The sequence below is a fragment of the Ptychodera flava genome, chromosome 12, assembly GCF_041260155.1.
Source record: "Ptychodera flava strain L36383 chromosome 12, AS_Pfla_20210202, whole genome shotgun sequence".
NCBI classification, from domain to species: Eukaryota; Metazoa; Hemichordata; class Enteropneusta; family Ptychoderidae; genus Ptychodera; species Ptychodera flava.
In genome coordinates, this window is record NC_091939.1 from 18518770 (window position 1) to 18538970 (window position 20201).

At 38.4% G+C, this 20201-nt stretch overlaps 1 protein-coding gene across 1 annotated transcript; it reads right to left on the reverse strand.

The window, feature by feature from the left end:
* Nucleotides 1-1889: 1889 nt before the first annotated feature.
* Nucleotides 1890-11038, reverse strand: LOC139145270 (uncharacterized). The gene is made up of 2 exons (XM_070716314.1): nt 10283-11038; nt 1890-6777 (listed from the first exon to the last, which is right to left on the reverse strand). Exon 2 carries the CDS (start codon nt 6154-6156, stop codon nt 4906-4908), a length of 1251 nt encoding a protein of 416 aa, XP_070572415.1. The 5' UTR covers nt 6157-6777; nt 10283-11038; the 3' UTR covers nt 1890-4905.
* Nucleotides 11039-20201: the final 9163 nt, after the last annotated feature.

Sequence of the window (20201 nt, forward strand, 5' to 3'; positions counted from 1 at the left end):
AGATCTGTCATTCTGGAAATCTTGGTCAACATGGAAGAAGCTGGTCAACAGGTAATTGTAAGACCATTTGAAACACCCCAGAAATTTTAGCCAGCAATTCTCTATTATGGCCAAAACTATTACATGAAAACTTTCAGGTCTGTTTGTATGTCTGCAGTTTCTCAACACTGACATCCAGCTACCTTCAAGTGATAAATTATTTCCTGATTTCAAATTTAATGTCTTCCACTTTCACCTCATTTCCTGGCAGATATAATTACCTTTCCCCCAACACAAGGCCGTGGTACAAAGGTCAGAAGCTAAACTTTCCATGACAATGGAAGCTTTTGTGACCAACTTGTCAAACTTCCGGACCTAGACCTTGGTGATAGAGATCAATCATCGGGCAGTGAGGAAACCAGAGAATGGTGTTCAGTTCACAAAACATTTAAATTATGTGACAATTAATGACAAGTTTTGGTCTCACAAATTGCACTTGTAACCTTGTGTTGTCTCTGTGCTAGCCGGTTTAATAGCTATACAATTTAATCTGGCCTGCTTTAGACTCCGGCTTTTAGCTCACATTTGGTACATGTATACATACCCAAGAGAGCTTATATGGTAGGTCAGCGGCGTCTGTATCTCTGTACGTATATATGTATGTATGTCCATCCATATCAAAACTCCTAAACTGCAGCACCTACCATCTTAGTATTTGTGAATTTGTTTAAATGAACGTGTCAGTGTCAAAAATATGCAAATTAGGTAAAAAAAGGGGAAAAATCCTGCAAATTGCTGAAACTCTATCATCACAGGCCAGATTTGGTTGAATACTTGGTATGTAGGTTCTTTATGGTGACTTTAGTTAGATTTGTTCAAATTGTGGTGAAATTTTGATGTATTTTTGGGGCAATTTTTCTCTGAAAGTGCTTGTCCCATTACCTTGAATTTTGTTATGCATGATCCCAGGCTTTGTCTCTGTCAGATTTGTTCAAATTGTGGTGAAATTTTCATATTTGTATTTTTTTTGGCAATTTTTCCCTTTTGTCAAAAATTATTTTCTCTGAAATCACTTTCCAATTGCTTTGAAACTTGGTATGCATGTTTGCAGTGAGTATACTCTGGCCTGCCACATCGACCAAAAGTGAGCCAAGTGTCATTAATGCTATGTTTAAATCATTGAATCAACCCGTCAACCAGTATACCTTGGTACTTCCCAATAGTTTTCAGTGGGGTGTTACGTTTTTATAGCGCCACAAATCCCTGTTAGACAAAACACATTGTATGTTCAGTTTGAACCACAAACTTTGGTTCCCTTGCGCTCATCCATTCATCAACATATACACTAATTGGTGTAAACCAGCATGACGCAAGTTCCAACACAGAGCTTGTCATTTATAAATTTACATATACACTGTAGTTGATCTGGCTGGTTGTGAAAGATTTGTTTTCTCAGCTATTAAAAAATATGTGCAATAAGACACATTGTGCACCCTAGACTTTGCATCACATCACAAAATGAATAAGAGATACATCCGTAAATTATCAGTATTTTAACAAAAACAACTGATTAAGTCTGTGCAATCAACTGATCAGCATTTTGGCTCGATGGACTTACCCCATACTGGTTTACAGCCATCAGTTCTGGAGGTAATCATATATATATATATATATATATATATATATATATATATATATATATATATATATATATATATTGTATATATATAATATATATATATATATATATATATATATATATATATATATATATATATATGTATGTATGTATGTATATATTGTATACATTTTGTGTATATATATATGTATATATATATAGATAGATATATATATATATCATTCAATCATTAATATAAATACAAAAAGTGAAAACAAAACAAACACAAGGATGTGATTATTTGTTTTATTTCACTTGTCACCACACGAGATGAACAACATTGGCAAGACAGGTTCAAAGACTGACAGCATTGTGTAATAAAATAGTAAAAAGACATTCAAAGACTGACAGCATTGTGTAATAAAATAGTAAAATCTTCATTGCAAAACAGCTGCTGAGCAAGCATTGTCTAAAGTACCTGCTACAGACAAATCCGATGAACGAAGAAAACGAGAGAAAAGTGTCAAAAACTACGCAAGCATACAATATAGTAATTGCCTTTGTCAGGCTACTTTGAATATTAGCCATGAGATCAGCTATTTGGACTCAAAAACTTACAAAGTACCATTATGGTCTACCACTTGTTGGGTCTCAGTTCGAAGCTCAAGGAGTAACTAAAGTTGTCACTGGCAATTTTTTTGTGCAAATCGAAAATTTAATTTTTGCCCATAGAGTTCATACAGGGATAGCGGCCATAGACGAACACTACATAGTACATATAAACAATACTATTTGTTAAAAATCGGAATATATGGCACTTTCAGAAAGCCAAAGTCTTTCATAAGGGATGAGCCAATCAATATAGGTGAGTATGATGCTTTAAATATTGCATTTGTTGTGTTATTTTGAACCAGTTCCGTGGATCCTCTTTTAGCTTTGGGTTCTTGTGTGTCTTCTGGTTCTCTGTGGTTAGATTATTTTTAGAACGTCCTCTGACAGTGCCGCCATAAATTGTTTTCAAGGTTCAGTTGTTTTGAGATATCACGCTGTCAAACTTGAAAGCAGAACTGTCTGAGATAAAGGCAACCGCCAACCCTGAGTTGACTCAATGGGGAAAATTAAATTTCGATTCCCATTTTCAGAAAAATAAGCCGGTGAAAACTGAGCTTCGAAACTGTTCAAATGTTGTGTCAACTGAAACCCTGCAAAGAAAAGTATAGCTGTTATTTGATTGGTCAACATCTTAAAGGAATGAACTATTCAATTTTGGCGGGGGTGAGGGTGGCGCCCCCGTGGTGCCCAAGGAATCAAGAACTCGTCGTGGCCTCTGTGCACACATGAAAAATACTATTTCTAAATCGTTCTTTTCAACAGCACTCATGATGGTGTCGAAATAGCTGAAAGCTAGCAACTATGAAATCAAATCAACATCATTTTATGGCAGTTACGTGTACACTGTAAATACAATTAACAGATATTTGATAAATCTAACATGGCAATGAAAAAATATTTTTACATAAAATTGTACTCTGAGACAAGGCTGGTATTTTCTGAAAAGTACTGTGAAAACCTCTTTTGGTCGGACATGCATGGGTATTGTAATAGTAGAGCGTTTCTAATTTGAAGTCGTCTTATAATGATTTATATTTGCACTGTATGTAGCAGATTACAAACAGGCACTGCCCAGTCAAAAGTACGGACAAGCGAATATGTTTCTTTTTGAAAATGGGAAGTCAGTCAACTTGCATAGTTTCAATTGGCCGGACTTGGATATCGAATCGATTGCACCGTGAATCTGCAGCCAGAAGTGTTCGCCCCGTGGGCCCGATGATCTTTGTGACGATCAGTTTGGCACAGTTTCAGGGACACGTAGAGTAGAACCAGCAAACTTAGGGGTGTTTTCCTCATAACCTGGACCCCCTTAGCTTATGATGTTTGACACCTTCTTCCACAACACATCTGTGTATTCCAATCACATTTTTTCATAGACGAACTGGTAAAATTGCACTGATAAATCACAGCCCTGTGACACTTCATAAATATTCTGTATAAACTGTACTTCTAGGACAATTTCATAAACGTCGGTACAATTTGATGAAACAGTGCATGAAAGATGAAGTTAAGGAATCAATCCTAAATCTTGCGGTACATATCAGATCATTTCTGCAAAAACTGATACATTTCCAAATCTATGCAGTATCTTACAACAAATATACAGACTTCCGCTGTATTGTTAACTAACCTGTATTTCCGCAGATCGACCGACCTCTTCAAGTACAGCTCAGCGAAAAGTGAGGAGTCAAAACTAAAAATGGTGTAAATACTTAAAAGCGCAAGTATAGTGCGCAGAACTGTGAACAAGCGTGTGTTCGAGACACCAGGGAATATGGTTTTGTCGAAAGTAGCAGAACATAGAGCAACCAGGTCGTACAGTATACTGCAGTAGAAAGCAGCGATGTGGTTTTGTCAAAGAAAAACAGACAGCAATGTTCAAAGCTAGCATCAAACTGGTATAGGATATACGCCAACAACGTAACTTTGTCGAATATAGATGCGAAAAACAGAGAGAGGGATCGGACACGCGTTCTGCAGGAAAAATACCAGGAACTTAGTCTTGTCTAACAAAAAGAGGGATATTCATAGTAAAAAAGTAGTAAAAAAGACAGAAAAAGTACAACAAAAACTTCGAATCAAAGTCTTCCACGGAAACTGAATTGATGCAATTATCGAAAAGAGAAACAAGCTCATAGGAGATAGACACCAGAAGTATGGTTTTCTTTGAAAAAGGTAACGCAGAAAGACGCCATGAACGTGGTTTTGTCAAATTAAAAAGCACAAATACTTAACAACGACAAATGCAAGTATGTCAGCATGACACCAGAAATATCGTTTCGTTGAAGAAAAAAAAGATAACGCAGAAAGACGCAACAAACATGGTTTTGTTGAAGAAAAAGCGTAAATGCTGAACAAAGGAGGACAAATACATGAATATCTGCAAGCCATGATCATACGGAAAGAATGAGCTTGCAAAGAAAGACACCGGAAATAGTTTTGTCGTTGAGGCAACAGGATTGACCCCAAAATGAAAAAAGTTGAAAAATGGTAAAAAGTTAAAAATCACACTTATTGAGTACATAAAGAAGTGTAGAAATACTTATCAAAGTCAGCAAATGAAAAAACAACATCGATATCGAATTGTAAAATTATCTATAAATTTCTGTTCCAAAAACTAACAGTTTGGCAATCTTACTACTTACACCTTAGCGATAACATTACATAATTGCACTCGATGAAGATTCCTCTTTCATTTAGCCGTGACCGTAAGGTACTGATAGCTTTAAAGCCATTCTTCTGTATGCCCCTGCAGGCTTATTTGAATGTAGCGTATCTTCTTCTATATCCTCACTGGATTCCGTGGTTTTGATGTCAGGTAAAACCACCTGTTCATCAGCCTTCCGATCGTAGCTCCAAGGGTTGTGTCCTGGTTCAACGCCGGTGGTTTTCGACGTTTCTTTGGCCGTTTCAGCCGTGACGTCACCATCCTTCTTACTTCGATCCCCGGTTGTCGTCATCACTTTCGGACAGCCGTAAATCGTCCCGCCGACATCCACGATCGAATCGTTGCTCGTGAAAGGGAATACTACCTCTTTGTCTTTATAGGGCACAGCACTGCCACTTTGTGTGATCTTATGCTCGGATATATCGATGTTGAAGACATCTTTTCTCCGCACTACGCTCCCATCTCCTCCCGCTCGGGTGACGCTGACGGTTGTTCCCCTGGAGGACAGCAAGAAGTCGTCGTGAAAGTGCAAGTCCTGGTTGTCACTCTCGCACCTGATGGCTTCGAGGTCAGACCAGGTGTCGGACGCTGGGTCGTACAAGGTGTAGTACATACCCTTTGCGCAGACGAATAACTCCCACGAGACGGCTTCTGTAAACCATCTTTCCAGTATTAACGCGAATATCTTCCCGTTGCACTCGATCGCCGAATGGACGAAAGGCTCACTGCAATATATGCCGTCATCATCCACGATTTCAACACTTTTAGGAAGACGAACGTAGGGCAAAACCGCCCATCTGTTCTCAACAGGGCAGAAAGCTATGTGCTCTTTGGGCGTTATGAGGTGCAGTCGGTCGCTGCAAACGACTACCAATGGATATGTTGAAAGTGGATGAAATTTCAAGGTTGTCACCGTCGACTCGGAGGCTGGGTAGACCATGCTCCATTCGTTTCTCCTCAAACTGTACTGCAGCACGCGGTCCAGACAAATGTGCACGAAACCGCCCTGAATGGTTCGGTTGATGTCAAACACACTCCTCGTGTTCACGAAGGCGTCCGCATTCCGTGCCGCCTCGTTGTCATGGTGCCCGGCTCTCCCCCACAGCACGTACACGTTATCGAGTAGCGTCAGCACCATCATCGGAGCTGTTGTTTCTGGCCGAAGGTGAACAGGTACAGTGGCCTGCAGCTTCCAGGAAGACACCACACCTTGCCAGAGGTGTAATCTCACTTCGTTGACCGGGCCTCTTTGACTTTGGCTATCAGTTTTGTTAGTCATTGAACAGACCCCGAAGACATCTTCACTCTTGTAACTTCTGTACCTGATTATGCTTTGAATATCTTCGCCTAGTTGCAGGAAGCGGTCGGAATTCCAGAGAAGATGGTAATGATCTCTCAGCCACTGGTGGATAACTTCTCTCAGATCTCCCTCGAAGCGCTCGTCGAAATCGTCGAGTTCTGTCAAGTACGCGTACCATCTGCGCAAGGAAAGAAGTCCATAAACTCTTCGGATGATGTCACGAACTGCACCAAGGATTTGTAGAAAGTCTGCTCCCACGAGAACTTCCTCCAGTGTGGCTGGAGACACGATAAGTTTTCCCTCGTAAATGTAAACCAAAAGTACGTACAGGGCTGTCGATGTTGGCACATTTCGTAGCGTTATCTGGCTTTGATATCTTTCCGGAAAATCGGCCGAGAATAGGGTCCGAAAATAATAGCTTTGTTTGCTGAGAACAGCTCTATGGACACAGAATCGTCTATCGTCAACGACAACGGTAACATCGCTGTAGTTTTCTGAATGGAAAGTGTGTTCAACTGACTCATCGCTCTCAAAACGCTCATCTAATGTGGCAGCCAGCTTGGTTCACTTCTTTGACGCAACTCCCGGTTTTACTTCACCCTGAGAAAAGGAAAAAGCACCGTTAGAAATCCATCATACTCATCGAAGGTTAATGTGACATTATATTTTAGGGCTGCTGTGTATCACGCATTGTTTAGCATCGCCAGATATTCTCGGTCCGGTCATTGTAAAAGATATCATACATATTTTGGTACAAACCAAGGTCACGGTGTAAATAAAACGGTGTTTCGAACTTCTTACCAAAACACTAATCGCCTCTGTCGCTGGTCTGCTCTTTGTCTCTACGCTATTTATATAATTTTTAAGTGCAATAACATTTATACGAACCCATTAACTCTAAAGTACATCGGAAAGCATGGGTTTCAAATATCTTCTCCGCCTAAAATATTTGTATAGTGACGTGATTTAAGTAGATTGAATCAGACATCTGCGTTAAACTTTGAAACAATGGATTTAAATTGGCACATTTGTATCGCTGAACAAATTAACCGGACTCAACTTTCACGTGAGAAGAAAGGACTAAAATCACCTACAAAGTCAATGTCAACAAGCACGAATACGATAAACAGGGATCGCAATTTACCGCTTTATTTGCCCTTATATTATACCAGGGCGCAGTCAAAAATGAAAAAAGGCGAGTCGAGGGACGAAGTATCAGAATTGTTCATGTGTTGGGAAAAGTCCTGAAAACCTATGACTGACGACAATATTGCTGAAAATTGTACTGGCGATTCTATTGCTGAGAGCTGGCCGCATTCTTAACATTTCTCTGAAATAATGCTTCAGGAAAGATCTGATTGAGACTGTTGCTATAGGCAGTGAAATATGTGAAAATATTACGTGACAAGTTGATCATCCAAATAATATCCAATCCGTTCCTCAATTGAATAACGAGATGTCTGCAATTGTCAAGCTGAACCCCATCTCAATAATAAATTAAAAAGATAGTTTCCCAAGTTCAACAAAATTTCCACTCATTCTGTTTCTTTATTTGTGCGAACGGTTGTCTTTTTACTAATAGTCTATAAAAAGACGAGAACAAATCGCGATCAGACCGATCGGTATGCAGGGAGGAGTTCAAAGGACTTTGTTGCGCAGATGACGTCAGCATGATCCTCATAAATATTTCCTGTGCCAATTTTACAAGTGGAAACCTTCTGAATGGGTGCTGTATAATCAAATATTGACTTCTATCCTAGACACCGTCACAAAACATGTCTGATATTGAAGTGAGTGAGCCAAAAACAAAAATTATATATTATATTACACATGTACCTATCCGGCAGTTATCACATCAACAAGATACTGCGTCTTTCGAGCAGGACTTCATTAGACGTTCGATGTATCCAGGGGTTAAACATATTAACAAAACAGAAGATTATTGTAGAAATACTTCAAACCCAAGGGCACGATATTCCTAGTTACTGGATCGATATTTTGTTGTGCTGATATAATAAACAGTGACAACCAGATGTATACGTGCATACACACACGCACAATAACATGTTATAAACTTGCATACATACATACATACATACATACATACATACATACATACATACATACATACAGGCAGACAGACATAAATACTGAGACAGAAATATTTTCACGCGTCATCACCAAAATAAATACTATAATAAACCTAAATAAAGTACGACGCATACGTGCAATATAACATATCCTTTACAGTTATTGGCATATACACAAAGGCGACTTATAAAATTCACACATGTGCGTAAACACGTAACACGTTCACATGCACATGTGATTCAGAATGTATGCTGTCAGTGATCCTTTTCCTTGGTGACATGTTAACAATTAGCCCCACTCTATCGCAGTCAGACAGCGTTACTACTGTCGTATCACAGCACGTGTTGACATCGACGCAGCCCGGCACTAGACATCCTTCGTGCTGCCCGTGTTGTTGACAACGGTACGACCTTACGTATTCATGGCCAAAGAGCAGCCGCACGGAAGATGTAGCGATAAATTTATTTTGCCATCCAAGGACTCTGTGAACGTGATTATGCTGATCTTCGGACATCTGCCAACGTCGCCGATGTATTTTCCTTCAAAAATTGGGTCAACTTTCCGATTTACATTGTAAGGTAACACAATCGAACCAAGGCCATGAAACGTACACAGCACTCTATGCCGTATCGCGCGCGCGTCTTTTAACAATAACGACTTGCGCAAACCATTAAAATTGTAGGCCTATAGTCTCATAACGTCTTTGATATTACCATAACAACCACGCGTGCTGTTGTTTTACCTTTAAATTAGGGGCCGTCTATAATAAAAGCTGACGCACAAGAAACTTAATTCCTTCGTTTTACTTGGAACCCCCCCCCCCCTCAAAACGAAAGTTCTTATCGGATATGCGAAATCAACTTCATATTATGATGCCGTTTCTGACAAACCCACTCGCACCTCTCCTATCCGCACGCCCATGAAAAAACACCGGAAGTTCACATTAATTACTAAACCTTCACTCTTATGCGTTTCACTTTTTAAGACACAGAACATTTTAATGTATTTGGCATGTAGGAAAATGTTTCATGTATATGTTTCACGTTGAAAAAACTTACAAGTTTTATTTCACATTTATGTCTTTTCGTTGTCTTTTTTTGTCTCTGTATTTTGTTGTCATTCTGTTATCGAATATAGTATTGCAAGATAGTATTGCGTTTTCGCTGCAAAGTCGCTCTTCGAAAACAATTGACGAAAATCCTTATGCGATTTTGATGCACACAAAACGAAATGAGCTTTTACCCCCTCCCCCCTAAACGAAAGAATTACGTTTGTCGTGCGTCAGCTTTTATTATCGACGGCCCCTTAGGTCGTCGCAGACTAATTTGCGGTAATCGCGCGCTGAGGTCGAAGTTCTTTGTTCTCTGCTCACCTTTGTGAACATGGATGCGAAACCCTGAGTACTATTTCTGGCTTCCCTTACTCTGGCTTCCCTTTAATAACAGATCAATATACTTTTGATAGAGTAATTGGCATAATAATTATTGGGAAATGTTTACAATAATTCCTTTTGGGGAACCTTGCCCTAGTAACCGCAGACTGCCCCGATACCCGATATCCATTCTGGCGGTATATGTGTGCGGGATGAATAAACGTTGGATTTAGCACCTGGTTTAGCCTAGTAGTTCAGTTTGACTGGCATGCGTTTAGCTGTAGGCTTTCAATGCTCGCGAGCTGGACAGCGATAAGGCTTGAATGCGAATTCAGTATTGCCACACAAATACAATCTGCAAGAGGTAGCGTATTCGCACTTAAGAGGAGGCCTCTGCGGATAATACAATTTGGAAAACACGTTCAATTTTATCGCCATTTCATCACTTTTCACGTAAGTCACAAGCGCAACACAGAGAATAGATCATCACATGATCTTGCACATCCTTTTACTTGCCATCCAATCCGTTGTTAGGTGCGAAGTCAGATGCTGCCCTTCCCCGTATGTGTGGGGCCCCTCAACATAAATACCCTAAGCCTAATGTTGTGAAAGGACAAAGAAAATAATAAATCCTTTCCTTACCTCTGCGTGGTGGTTGTTCTTCGGTGTCCACTCGTCCTTGTCTTCAGAACGCTTATGATAAACAATCCGTGTGATTGTACAGTGTGCCTATGAATTGCTCGTAAACGGCTTGAGGGACTGACTTGTTCGAGGTGAATATTGACTCTGGTCTGAGCGATCCTACTCTTTATCCTCTACTGTCAGTGAAGCAAAGTATATCAGCCCAATAAACAGCGCGTTTCGTCACACATTAATCTCTGAATTCGAACCACGTTAATGTGTCACCGTTTCGTGGACAGTCGCGTTTGTGAGAGTAGACGGAACACCACGTTATTAAAATTCAGCGCAAACATCCATCCTTTGGAAATTTAAATATTAAAATTAGTATTTCCTATAGTACGGGCGTCGAAGCCAACCGTGATAATCTAAGTTGTGCCAGCATTTTCCGATTTATTTTAGTATTTATAGTTTTACCATGTAAATTATTATGAACCAGGCTGTACACATATAAGAGAAGCTGACGCACCAGAATATAGTAATTTTACATTTTACACTGCTGTTGTGTGAATTTTTCCATGCAAACATTCGAGGAATCAGAGCGCGTCAGTCGCGTGAGTAAACATGTAGCTGAAACGGAAGCTATCGACTCGAAAAACCGAGACAAAGAGCGAGCACTAAAGTGGCCTCATGGAAGTCGCCTTATTCAGAGCCTAGCGAAAGGAAAAATTGCGGGGAGCTAGAACGTAGCCCCTTTTCTTTGATTCTTCCGCCGGAATTGTGCAACTCCCTTGAAGGTTTACGATTTTAGCGTAAAACCTTATGCAAATAGATCGTTTGCAAGTACAGTTAGTCCTTATCTTTATTACAGCAGTGTCTTTAGAAACATACAGACATCATAGATACTACAGATGCTGCGATGGTTCGTGCAGGCTCGGCTGCGCTGTCACCATGGAAACAGTGGAGCCTTACTACAAGAACACAATGTCACATTGATGAGATTTTCGCGCTTCAGTGTGTCTTCAACCCGACCATTATTTAAAGGTAATTAAAGAAAGGGATAGGTCATTTTCTTCGGCCGGGGGAGGGGGCAGTGGATTATTATTTGTGGATATCAGAAAGTGGCTGACTCCCCCTCCCTCCTCGGAAAAAAAGAAAAACAGGGTGACCCAATGCCAACGATGGAAAGTAGACTGACCCCAAACGAGACAGAGGTAAAGAAAAGATTGAAAAAATATTGTTAATTACTTCTTCTAGCAGAACATCAGTAAACCAAAACTTAGATGGGTCATTGGGCTGTAGCTAGCCAGCCAGCCAGTTTGATCCAACTTTATTGTTTTCTGTACATTAAAATTGGACATCTATAGAGGAAAATGGAGTGAAAATGTTGAGAAAGTACAAGAAACAGAAGTTGATGATACAGAACAAAAATTATGAAGTCATAAAGTACCGCCCTCCCTTTAAAGGAGAACTAAGACAACACCAGGGTCTTTTCATTATAATTTAAGTACATTTGTTTTCGGTGACTGTGGACTATTTCAGTTCCCCGAAAGCGTATTTTAAAAGGTGCCTTTGTACTGGCTTCTAAAGGAATTGAGTATGAATTATTTTCCTTTTTTGTTTTCTCTATACCTTTTAAACAACGAATTCAGAAGCTTTGTAGCAGAATCTACCACTAGCATTGACACAGTGGAATCATGCCCTTAATACCAAACCGTGGACAAAAGCAATAAAATGTGCGTTGGTTGCTTCATTCCATTTACATTTCCTGGAAAGTCCCGGGGAGGTAATTCTGTAAGTTTGAGCCAAACCTGGAGTGTACAGTTACCCAAGAAATATTCTCCTTTTGACCATGAAAACAAAGCTATGACAAAACCAACTTTCGGTATTTCTAATTTTACAAATGACTTTTTACTTCAAAACCTGCTTCTGGCAAAAACCGTTCTCTCAAAGGTGCATCAAATGAAAGAGAAAAATTCCCTGTGATTTTTATCCTTTGTATCCTTTTTACTACTACATGTCTGTATCAATGTATGATAAAATATTCGTTCACGTTGTTTTCTCAGAGTTCTCAGAGAAAAAAACAGCCCAAGGTTAGATTTTTGTCATGTTGTGTATAGATTGCAGATTTCACAATGATGACCGCACTGTGCAAAACAGACTTTCAATTTCAATATTAATTAATTTTTCAAATATCCATCTCTGTCACTCGGACAAATTAATTTAAGTTAGGCGTCCGAAAGGCGTGCCAATGCTGCAACTGAATAGTGCAATTCGTGGCTGGTATAATGCATTCTATGCAATTGTGATCCGGTATCCGACATCGAAAAAACGCATATTCCCCCTCCCCTACTGAGTATTTCTTATACGTGTTGACCCCTACCACCAATATAAAAACAGAGTGACTCCCACAAATCCATCGGCCTGGTCGAAAGAACTGAGCAGTCCCTTCGGATCTTGAAGGGAGCAATGAGCATTAGGCTGGGTGGAGAATTTCAGGGGGGGGGGGTGGATTTGAAAGTTGTTTGGTCGTGGAGGGAAATTTGAACGGTTTCACTAAGCATAGAGGTTGGATCTGAAAATACTTTGGTTCCCTATCTTTTTTTACATTTTCAGATTCTATAATCTGGTAGGTAAAATTCAATTTTAAAAAATGAACTAATAATATTTTTATGTCATATTTGAACATTTTTTATCATTTAGAGGGTGGAATTCTAAATGTCTTTAACTAAAATCATTTAAGATTTTAATCGTGATTCCCCCAGGCCCAAGTATTTGTGAATGCAGTTTTAGTATAGTGGAAACAGCACACCAAGCTCCCTTTTCCAAGAATGGATTTTGTTAAACCAATTTCAGAGTGACAAGAAAGGATGTAGGTGATCGATGCCAGTTTCGCATGGTATCCTGCCATAGAAAATGCAAAAGTTACCACACTTTCTGTTCATGCAGTGATCTACGTACGCCAACAACCGTCACCGTGACGTCATCGACAGCAACCGTCACGTCATCGCCAACAACCGTCACGTCATCGCCAACAACCGTCACCGTGACGTCATCGACAGCAATTCAAAATTAAATTTCCTCAGTACAACTGTCCTGAGAATTGAAGAAATCGGAACTCATTTCGGATATAAAACAATCATTTATTACGGGGTCTTATCACATGCACAAGCCAAGTTTGTCGTCTCCGAACAAAAAAATACGGGATTTATTCTCTGGTCGTTCTACGTCACGACAACCCGCGTCTATGTCATCAATTTTGGTGCGTCGGACCTTTTTTTTGTCGATCTTCGGTGTGCTCGTAAATATGTAAACAAACAACATGGCGGCCGATGTTTCTCCCACGATCAAAAGTCATGTAATGAAATCGATATTTTCACAGACTACGACATTAATAATCCGAACAATGTAAACACAAGAGTGTACCGCCTGTATATTCCGAAGGAATTACGTGGATAATTTGCGGAAACAACGAACTCGAAGCTGGTCGCGTATACCGTGGGTTCCGTACGCATTGCAAACAGGGTCAGGCGCGACGTTTAGGCCTACAGTGTTCGCGCCGTGGAGATTCAGTCGATATTTGTTCCCGAAAAATAGCGTATCTTCGTCTGTGATAAATTTCTAGGACTATGCTATCTTTGAAATAGAGTATAACTTTGCGGAAGGTAGCCTACGTGTATACCGAGAGCTGTCATTTGCTCCACACACGAACGAACGTGAGCGCTAACGCACACGACGGACGACTGGAAATGATTGACAACTTGTGCACCGCGAACTGATATTATTCCTAAAGTAGTTCAAAAGTTTGAACGCGGAATCGTCATGGAAAACTTATTTATTTTGCAAAAAATAACGAATTCTTGGCTTGTGCATGTGATAAGTATATTATTCCCTAATATTTTCTTCGTTCAGCTCGGAAAATACTCGTGACGTAATGACCGTGTCACCACTCGTCTTCGACTCGTGGTGACACGGTCATTACGTCACTCGTATTTTCCGTCGCTGAACGAAGAAAATATTAGGGAATAATATCTAATTACACCCAGTCAAACCCTAAAACAAATAAAAGTCAGTCTCTGCCAACCGAGACAATAGGGTTAAATGAGTAAAGGTTAGTCCTGGTAAAGTTCTCATGGCGATAGAGCGAGATAGAGAGAGAGAGAGAGAGAGAGAGAGAGAGAGAGAGAGAGAGAGAGAGAGAGAGAGAGAGAGAGAGATGAGACCAAAACTTAAAGATACGAAATTGATGGAACTTTCATCACAAGAAAACAAGTGCATTGCATGCTTTGCGCCAAAACAGGTAACTTTTATTACAGATAGTACCAGAGTAACAAACACAACGCATTGAGGCTGTATGCAATTCCTTTGTTATCTTTAATAAATTCTTGTTGGGACTACAAAATTGTACTAAAATTGCCAGGACATCGCTCTCTACATACAGGAAACGTTTATGAGTTGAGCAATAAACATACCGACATGATTTTGGGGTGGCCACTAAGTACTACAATAATAAATGAAATAATGAAAAAAATATAAATTGTTAAAATTCATTGAGATTAAAGTACATATATGTAATATCATATATATAATATTATATTTATATGCGACGTTACCGAACAGTTAACAGTATTTGCCCACCAAGTTACAGTTGTAGACTGTCGGCAGGAACTGATCAGTTGGCGTACTTAATGCAAGGAGCTCCAGTGCAGGCATATCACAAGCTATTAATAGACTGTATTTGTGACAGGTCGTTGAGAGTTTTGTTTTATCGATCGCGTTTTAATACGGTCGACATGTGTAACCGCTCGTATGCGTGCTGGTAGACGCTGTTAACAAGTTGACCGGGTAACGAAGTCAGAGTTTACGTGCCTACTTTACAAAGGTCTAGGATGGCGAGTCCTATTTCTGTCTGTTGTAGTTCACTGTATGATATATATATATATATATATATATATATATATATATATATATATATATATATATATATATATATATATATATATATATATATATATATATATATATACGTGCCTACTTAAAACGTATATATATATATATATATATATATATATATATATATATATATATATATATAAATATATATATATATATAGAACAAAGCAGGTCAAGACGCACCACTCAGGACACCAAGCTCTTCATTTATAAAATTTATTACACCGACGTTTCGTGGGAGTAATCCCACTTTATCAAGGTTAAAACAATCTGAAATAAAATAACAACGACAAACTTAAAGTAAAATACACATGCTAAAATAGATTGAATCATACAGAGACTGGAAAACGTGTAAAAGTTAAAAATAAAAATTGGCGCCAACTTTCAAAAAAGCCGAGCAGAAAACTGCTCCGCTTTCCTTCAAACCCAGGAGTCGAATGGTCAAAGTGTGGGTATTGTTTCAAAACAACGTCAAGGCTTATTTATACTTGAAAGACATTTGCATATTAAAGTGTAGGAAAGGTGGCAGTGCAAACCACACAGAAATGACGTACTAAAAATATCCGACTCTAAAAATACAGCTCCAAGGACACTTATGTAACAACTGAAATTCTACAATACATCAAACTAGAACAGTTACAAAGAAAACTAAAAAAGAATACTGCTGAAAGAGTGATGCCTACTAAAAATCGTCAAAATGAAATGAAGAAAGAGCTGTAAAATCTGCTTACACATCTAGAATTTTTGTGGTGTCTCTCTGTTCAAACCCTGAGGATACATTGTGTTGAGTTGAAATATCCACTTGGACTCTGTGAAATCTCTGGAGAATTTGTCATCTTTGTGTACTTTTTCAAGAATTACAACTTTCATATTTTTGACGGAGTGGTTAGATGAATTAAAATGTTGGCTCACGAACATTGCAGGATTATTGGGGTCAGACTTATTAGATTTAATCATACTCCTGTGTCCAGCCATTCTATATCTGATTTTATTCTTGGTTTGTCCAACATATTGACACATGCATTTATCACAGTAGATACAGTATATAACATTCTCAGTGTTACAATTATAATTCCCTTTTATTTGAAATATATTTCCATTATGGATATTAGTCATTTTGTCCGTTTTTACCATATGTGAACACATTATTTTACATTTACTATCTCCACATGGTCCTGAACCATAATTTATATTGTCACTACGTTTCAATGTTAATTTATGTCTAACAATGAGTTGGCCAAGGTTTGCGCACACTCTTTGTGAAATAAGAGGTGGGTTGGGCACGACTTCACGCATTCTTTTGGAAATTTTTAATATATCTTGGTGTTTTTTTGGCCATTTCTTTTATATTTGGGCGCAGAGGATGAAAGTCACTGACCCATGCTACTCTCTTTGTTGTCTTAGGTTTATTATATTGAAGAAAATGCGTCCTAGGTTTATTACGAACCTTCTCTATGATTTCAATTATCTTATTTTTATTATATCCTGATTTAACCAATTTATCTTGAAACTCTTCTATTCGCTGATCAAACCATTTGTCTAGGGAACAAATGCGTCTCAGTCTTATGGTACCACTGTAGATAATGCTGTTGAATATATGCTTGGGGTGAAAGAGGATGGAGGCAGATATCTACCGCTATCGGTTGGTTTAATATATAGATCTGTCTCTACTCTTGAATTAATTAGGCTGGTGGACATATCCAGAAAATGTTGCATTTTTGTTCCGTATTCTAAAGTAAATTTGATTGACGGGTGAATGCTATTGAGAAAAGTGTGATAAGTTTGGAGTCTACTTTCACCATGTCCAAATACCGTACAAATCATCAATGAAACGTTTAAGAAAGTCTGCTGATCTTTATAAACACTTGTTTTTCTCCAAAACCAGCTCATAAATATGTTAGCATACATGGGTGCAAAGGGAGTACACATGGCTGTACCATGTGTTTGAAGGTAGTACTCTTCACGGAATTCAAAGTAGTTATTTTGAAGGATGATATCTGCTAGATCAATGATATCATTGATGTTTTTGTCATTTAATTAGAGCAGGTTTTGAAAGCATGTTTTAATGCTTCTAATCCTTCTTTACGGGGAATATTAGGATAGAGGCTCACCACATCAAGACTAAATAGAATGGTATTGTCTGACAAGTTTGACAACTGTGATGCATTATAATGGTGCAAATGATTCAGAAAATCAGTGGAATCCTTAACCAACTCTACACAGTATATTGGCACGATATTCATGAGTTGATAGTGAAGCCAGATCGAGGCTCTACGAGTGGGACTATTGATCTGTGAGATTATTGCTCGTATGGGTGGTTTAACGTCAACCGTGATGTCTGGATTTTTCAATTTATGCCATTTAGCAAGCCCATGAATATAAGGAGTTTTAATGTTATCATTGTGGCAAATAGCTAACTTCTCTGTATCTGAAATTGTAGAATTGTGATGCATTTTATCTGCTTGTTGAACAATTTTCGCATGAACTGTGGGTGTAAAATCTGTACTCATCTTTTTGTAAAATTTTGTATCTGATAGGTGTTCCTTCATGACTTCAATGTAATTCTGTCTATTCCATACAATAACTGAACCACCCTTATCTATCTTACTGATATATATGGACTGTCATTTCTAAGCTTATTGATTTCTTTTCTTTGTTCAGTTGTGATATTGTCATTGCGTTTAGAATATTTACTTTTACCTGTGGGATCATACTGTAAAATCTCATCCAATTGAACTTCACAGTATTTGTCCAGCATGGGATCTCTGCCCGTAGGTGGTGTCCATTTACTTTCAATTCTCAGTTCTTTTGGTAGCTCTCGTGAGGCAGTGTCAGAGTTATTTTCACGATCAAAGAAGAATTCTCTAAGTCGTAAGCGACGATGATATAGCTGTGTGTCGTTTATGAACTTCCATTTATCCCATGTTTTGGGCACTGGTATAATCCCAACCCATTACTTAATAGTGATCTAGTTGCTGTAGAAAGTTCCTTACCGCTGATGTTGACGATTTCATTTGTTGCTATTATTGCCTTCTTCTTGACCATATTTTTTCTTGCTCGTTTCTTCTGTTTTCTAATGTTCTTGTCATATCTACGATTTTTCTTCTTGGCAGATGTATTACTTCTCTGTATGGATTTCTGATCGGGTAGTTGTTGAGCCGTTCTTGGCGTAGTCTTCTTGTGGGACACAACAGATGCCAGAGACGCAAACTTGTTTTTGTGTGTTCTGTTAAGTTTTATCTCAGTGTTTCTCACTTGATTCTGTAGCTGTTTATTCAAGCGACGATAAGTGCGGTTACCTGTATTCTCTTTGAGTTTCTTTCGTAAGTTTTGTGTTCTTGTTTGAAGTTTGGTTCTAGTTCGTGTTTGTAGAATGAAATAAGCATATCTTGTAACTTTGTCGATGTTTCACGTAAAGTGCAATGCCATTTATAGTTCAAATTCGAATTCTGCAGAGGCGGCTTTTTGAATATAACGAGACCTGATGGTACTTTCTCTTCCGAGCGGCATTGTTGCAAATAAGTTAAATGCGATTTGTAACGAATAAGTCTGTCCGTTGTATTTCTCAGATTGCTATAGAGCTTGTTCAACTGCATGGTCAGAGTTCAACAGTTAGCTAGAAGATTTACCTTGGATCTGAAGAGATTCACAGGGGTTCCGATCATAAATATGGAATAGTGTAGCACGAAGCCGATGAACCACCAACAAGATAAGCTCTAGCTTTAGGGTGGAAATATGTCCATAAGGATCCAGTGGATTCACAGGGCTGTCTTGATATAGGCAGAAGCCGTAATAATGTAGAACAAAGCAGGTCAAGACGCACCAACTCAGGACACCAAGCTCTTCATTTATAAAATTTATTACACCGACGTTTCGTGGGAGTAATCCCACTTTATCAAGGTTAAAACAATCTGAAATAAAATAACAACGACAAACTTAAAGTAAAATACACATGCTAAAAAAGATTGAATCATACAGAGACTGAAAACGTGTAAAAGTTAAAAATAAAAATTGGCGCCAACTTACGAAAAAGCCGAGCAAAAACTGCTCCGCTTTCCTTCAAATATATATATATAAAGACAGACATGCAAAAAAGAGAACCAGCAGTTGTTAGTTTACAATTTTGTCTACTGCTTGCACCGCTTCAGATATATCAATGAGGGACCTTTCATTGATTATGAGGGGGTGGGCCGGAAGAAATCGGAGCATATCCGTATCCAAGTTGTAAACATTCTACCTTACATGTTCCTTGGAAATATATATTTGTTATTTCTGTTCCGGCAACAGCTGAATTTAATCGACAGAAATGCTTTTGGACTGATCCTCAAAACTTTGCATTGTGAACCGAGATATCATGTTGCTAGGCAAATTGATGAAACCAGTGATAAAACATTAAGTGATGATAGCCAGGGTCCTATACTACCTTTGAGGTAGCCCAGTCAAGCGATGATTCCTCAGACTGACATTGTTACATGAATAGAATCAAACGCTCATGAAACACTTATTGCAATTTGCAACTCTTTCCTCAGTGTTTTGTTGGTGTTGATATTGAACTATTAAATTTTGCTAGTACTTTGATATTCTCATCCAGTCGAGAGATTTTCCTAAATGTTTCATAAGTTGTCTATTTGGTATATCTATCTATCTATCTATCTATCTATCTATCTATCTATCTATCTATCTATCTATCTATCTATCTATCTATCTATCTATCTATCTATCTTAAACTATCTGTATGATATACATAAATATACATATTTACATATATAATATAGATAGATATTTGTTGAATTTTTTATATATGTGTTTCGGTTATTTTTTATTCATAAACTTACACAGAGTTTTAATTCTTTAATTTTTTAGTGATATTTCATTTTTGTATGCATACCAAGTGTTTATTTTGTTTACATTTACACTTGAGAGGCCATTATTCAACAATGATCTACACATTGCAAGCTCTATCAAGAAGTGGAATTTTGACTTTCAGTTG

Excerpts from the sequence above, each read along its gene's own strand:
- LOC139145270 (XM_070716314.1), bottom strand. The coding sequence starts at position 6,156 with ATGACTAACAAAACTGATAGCCAAAGTCAAAGAGGCCCGGTCAACGAA.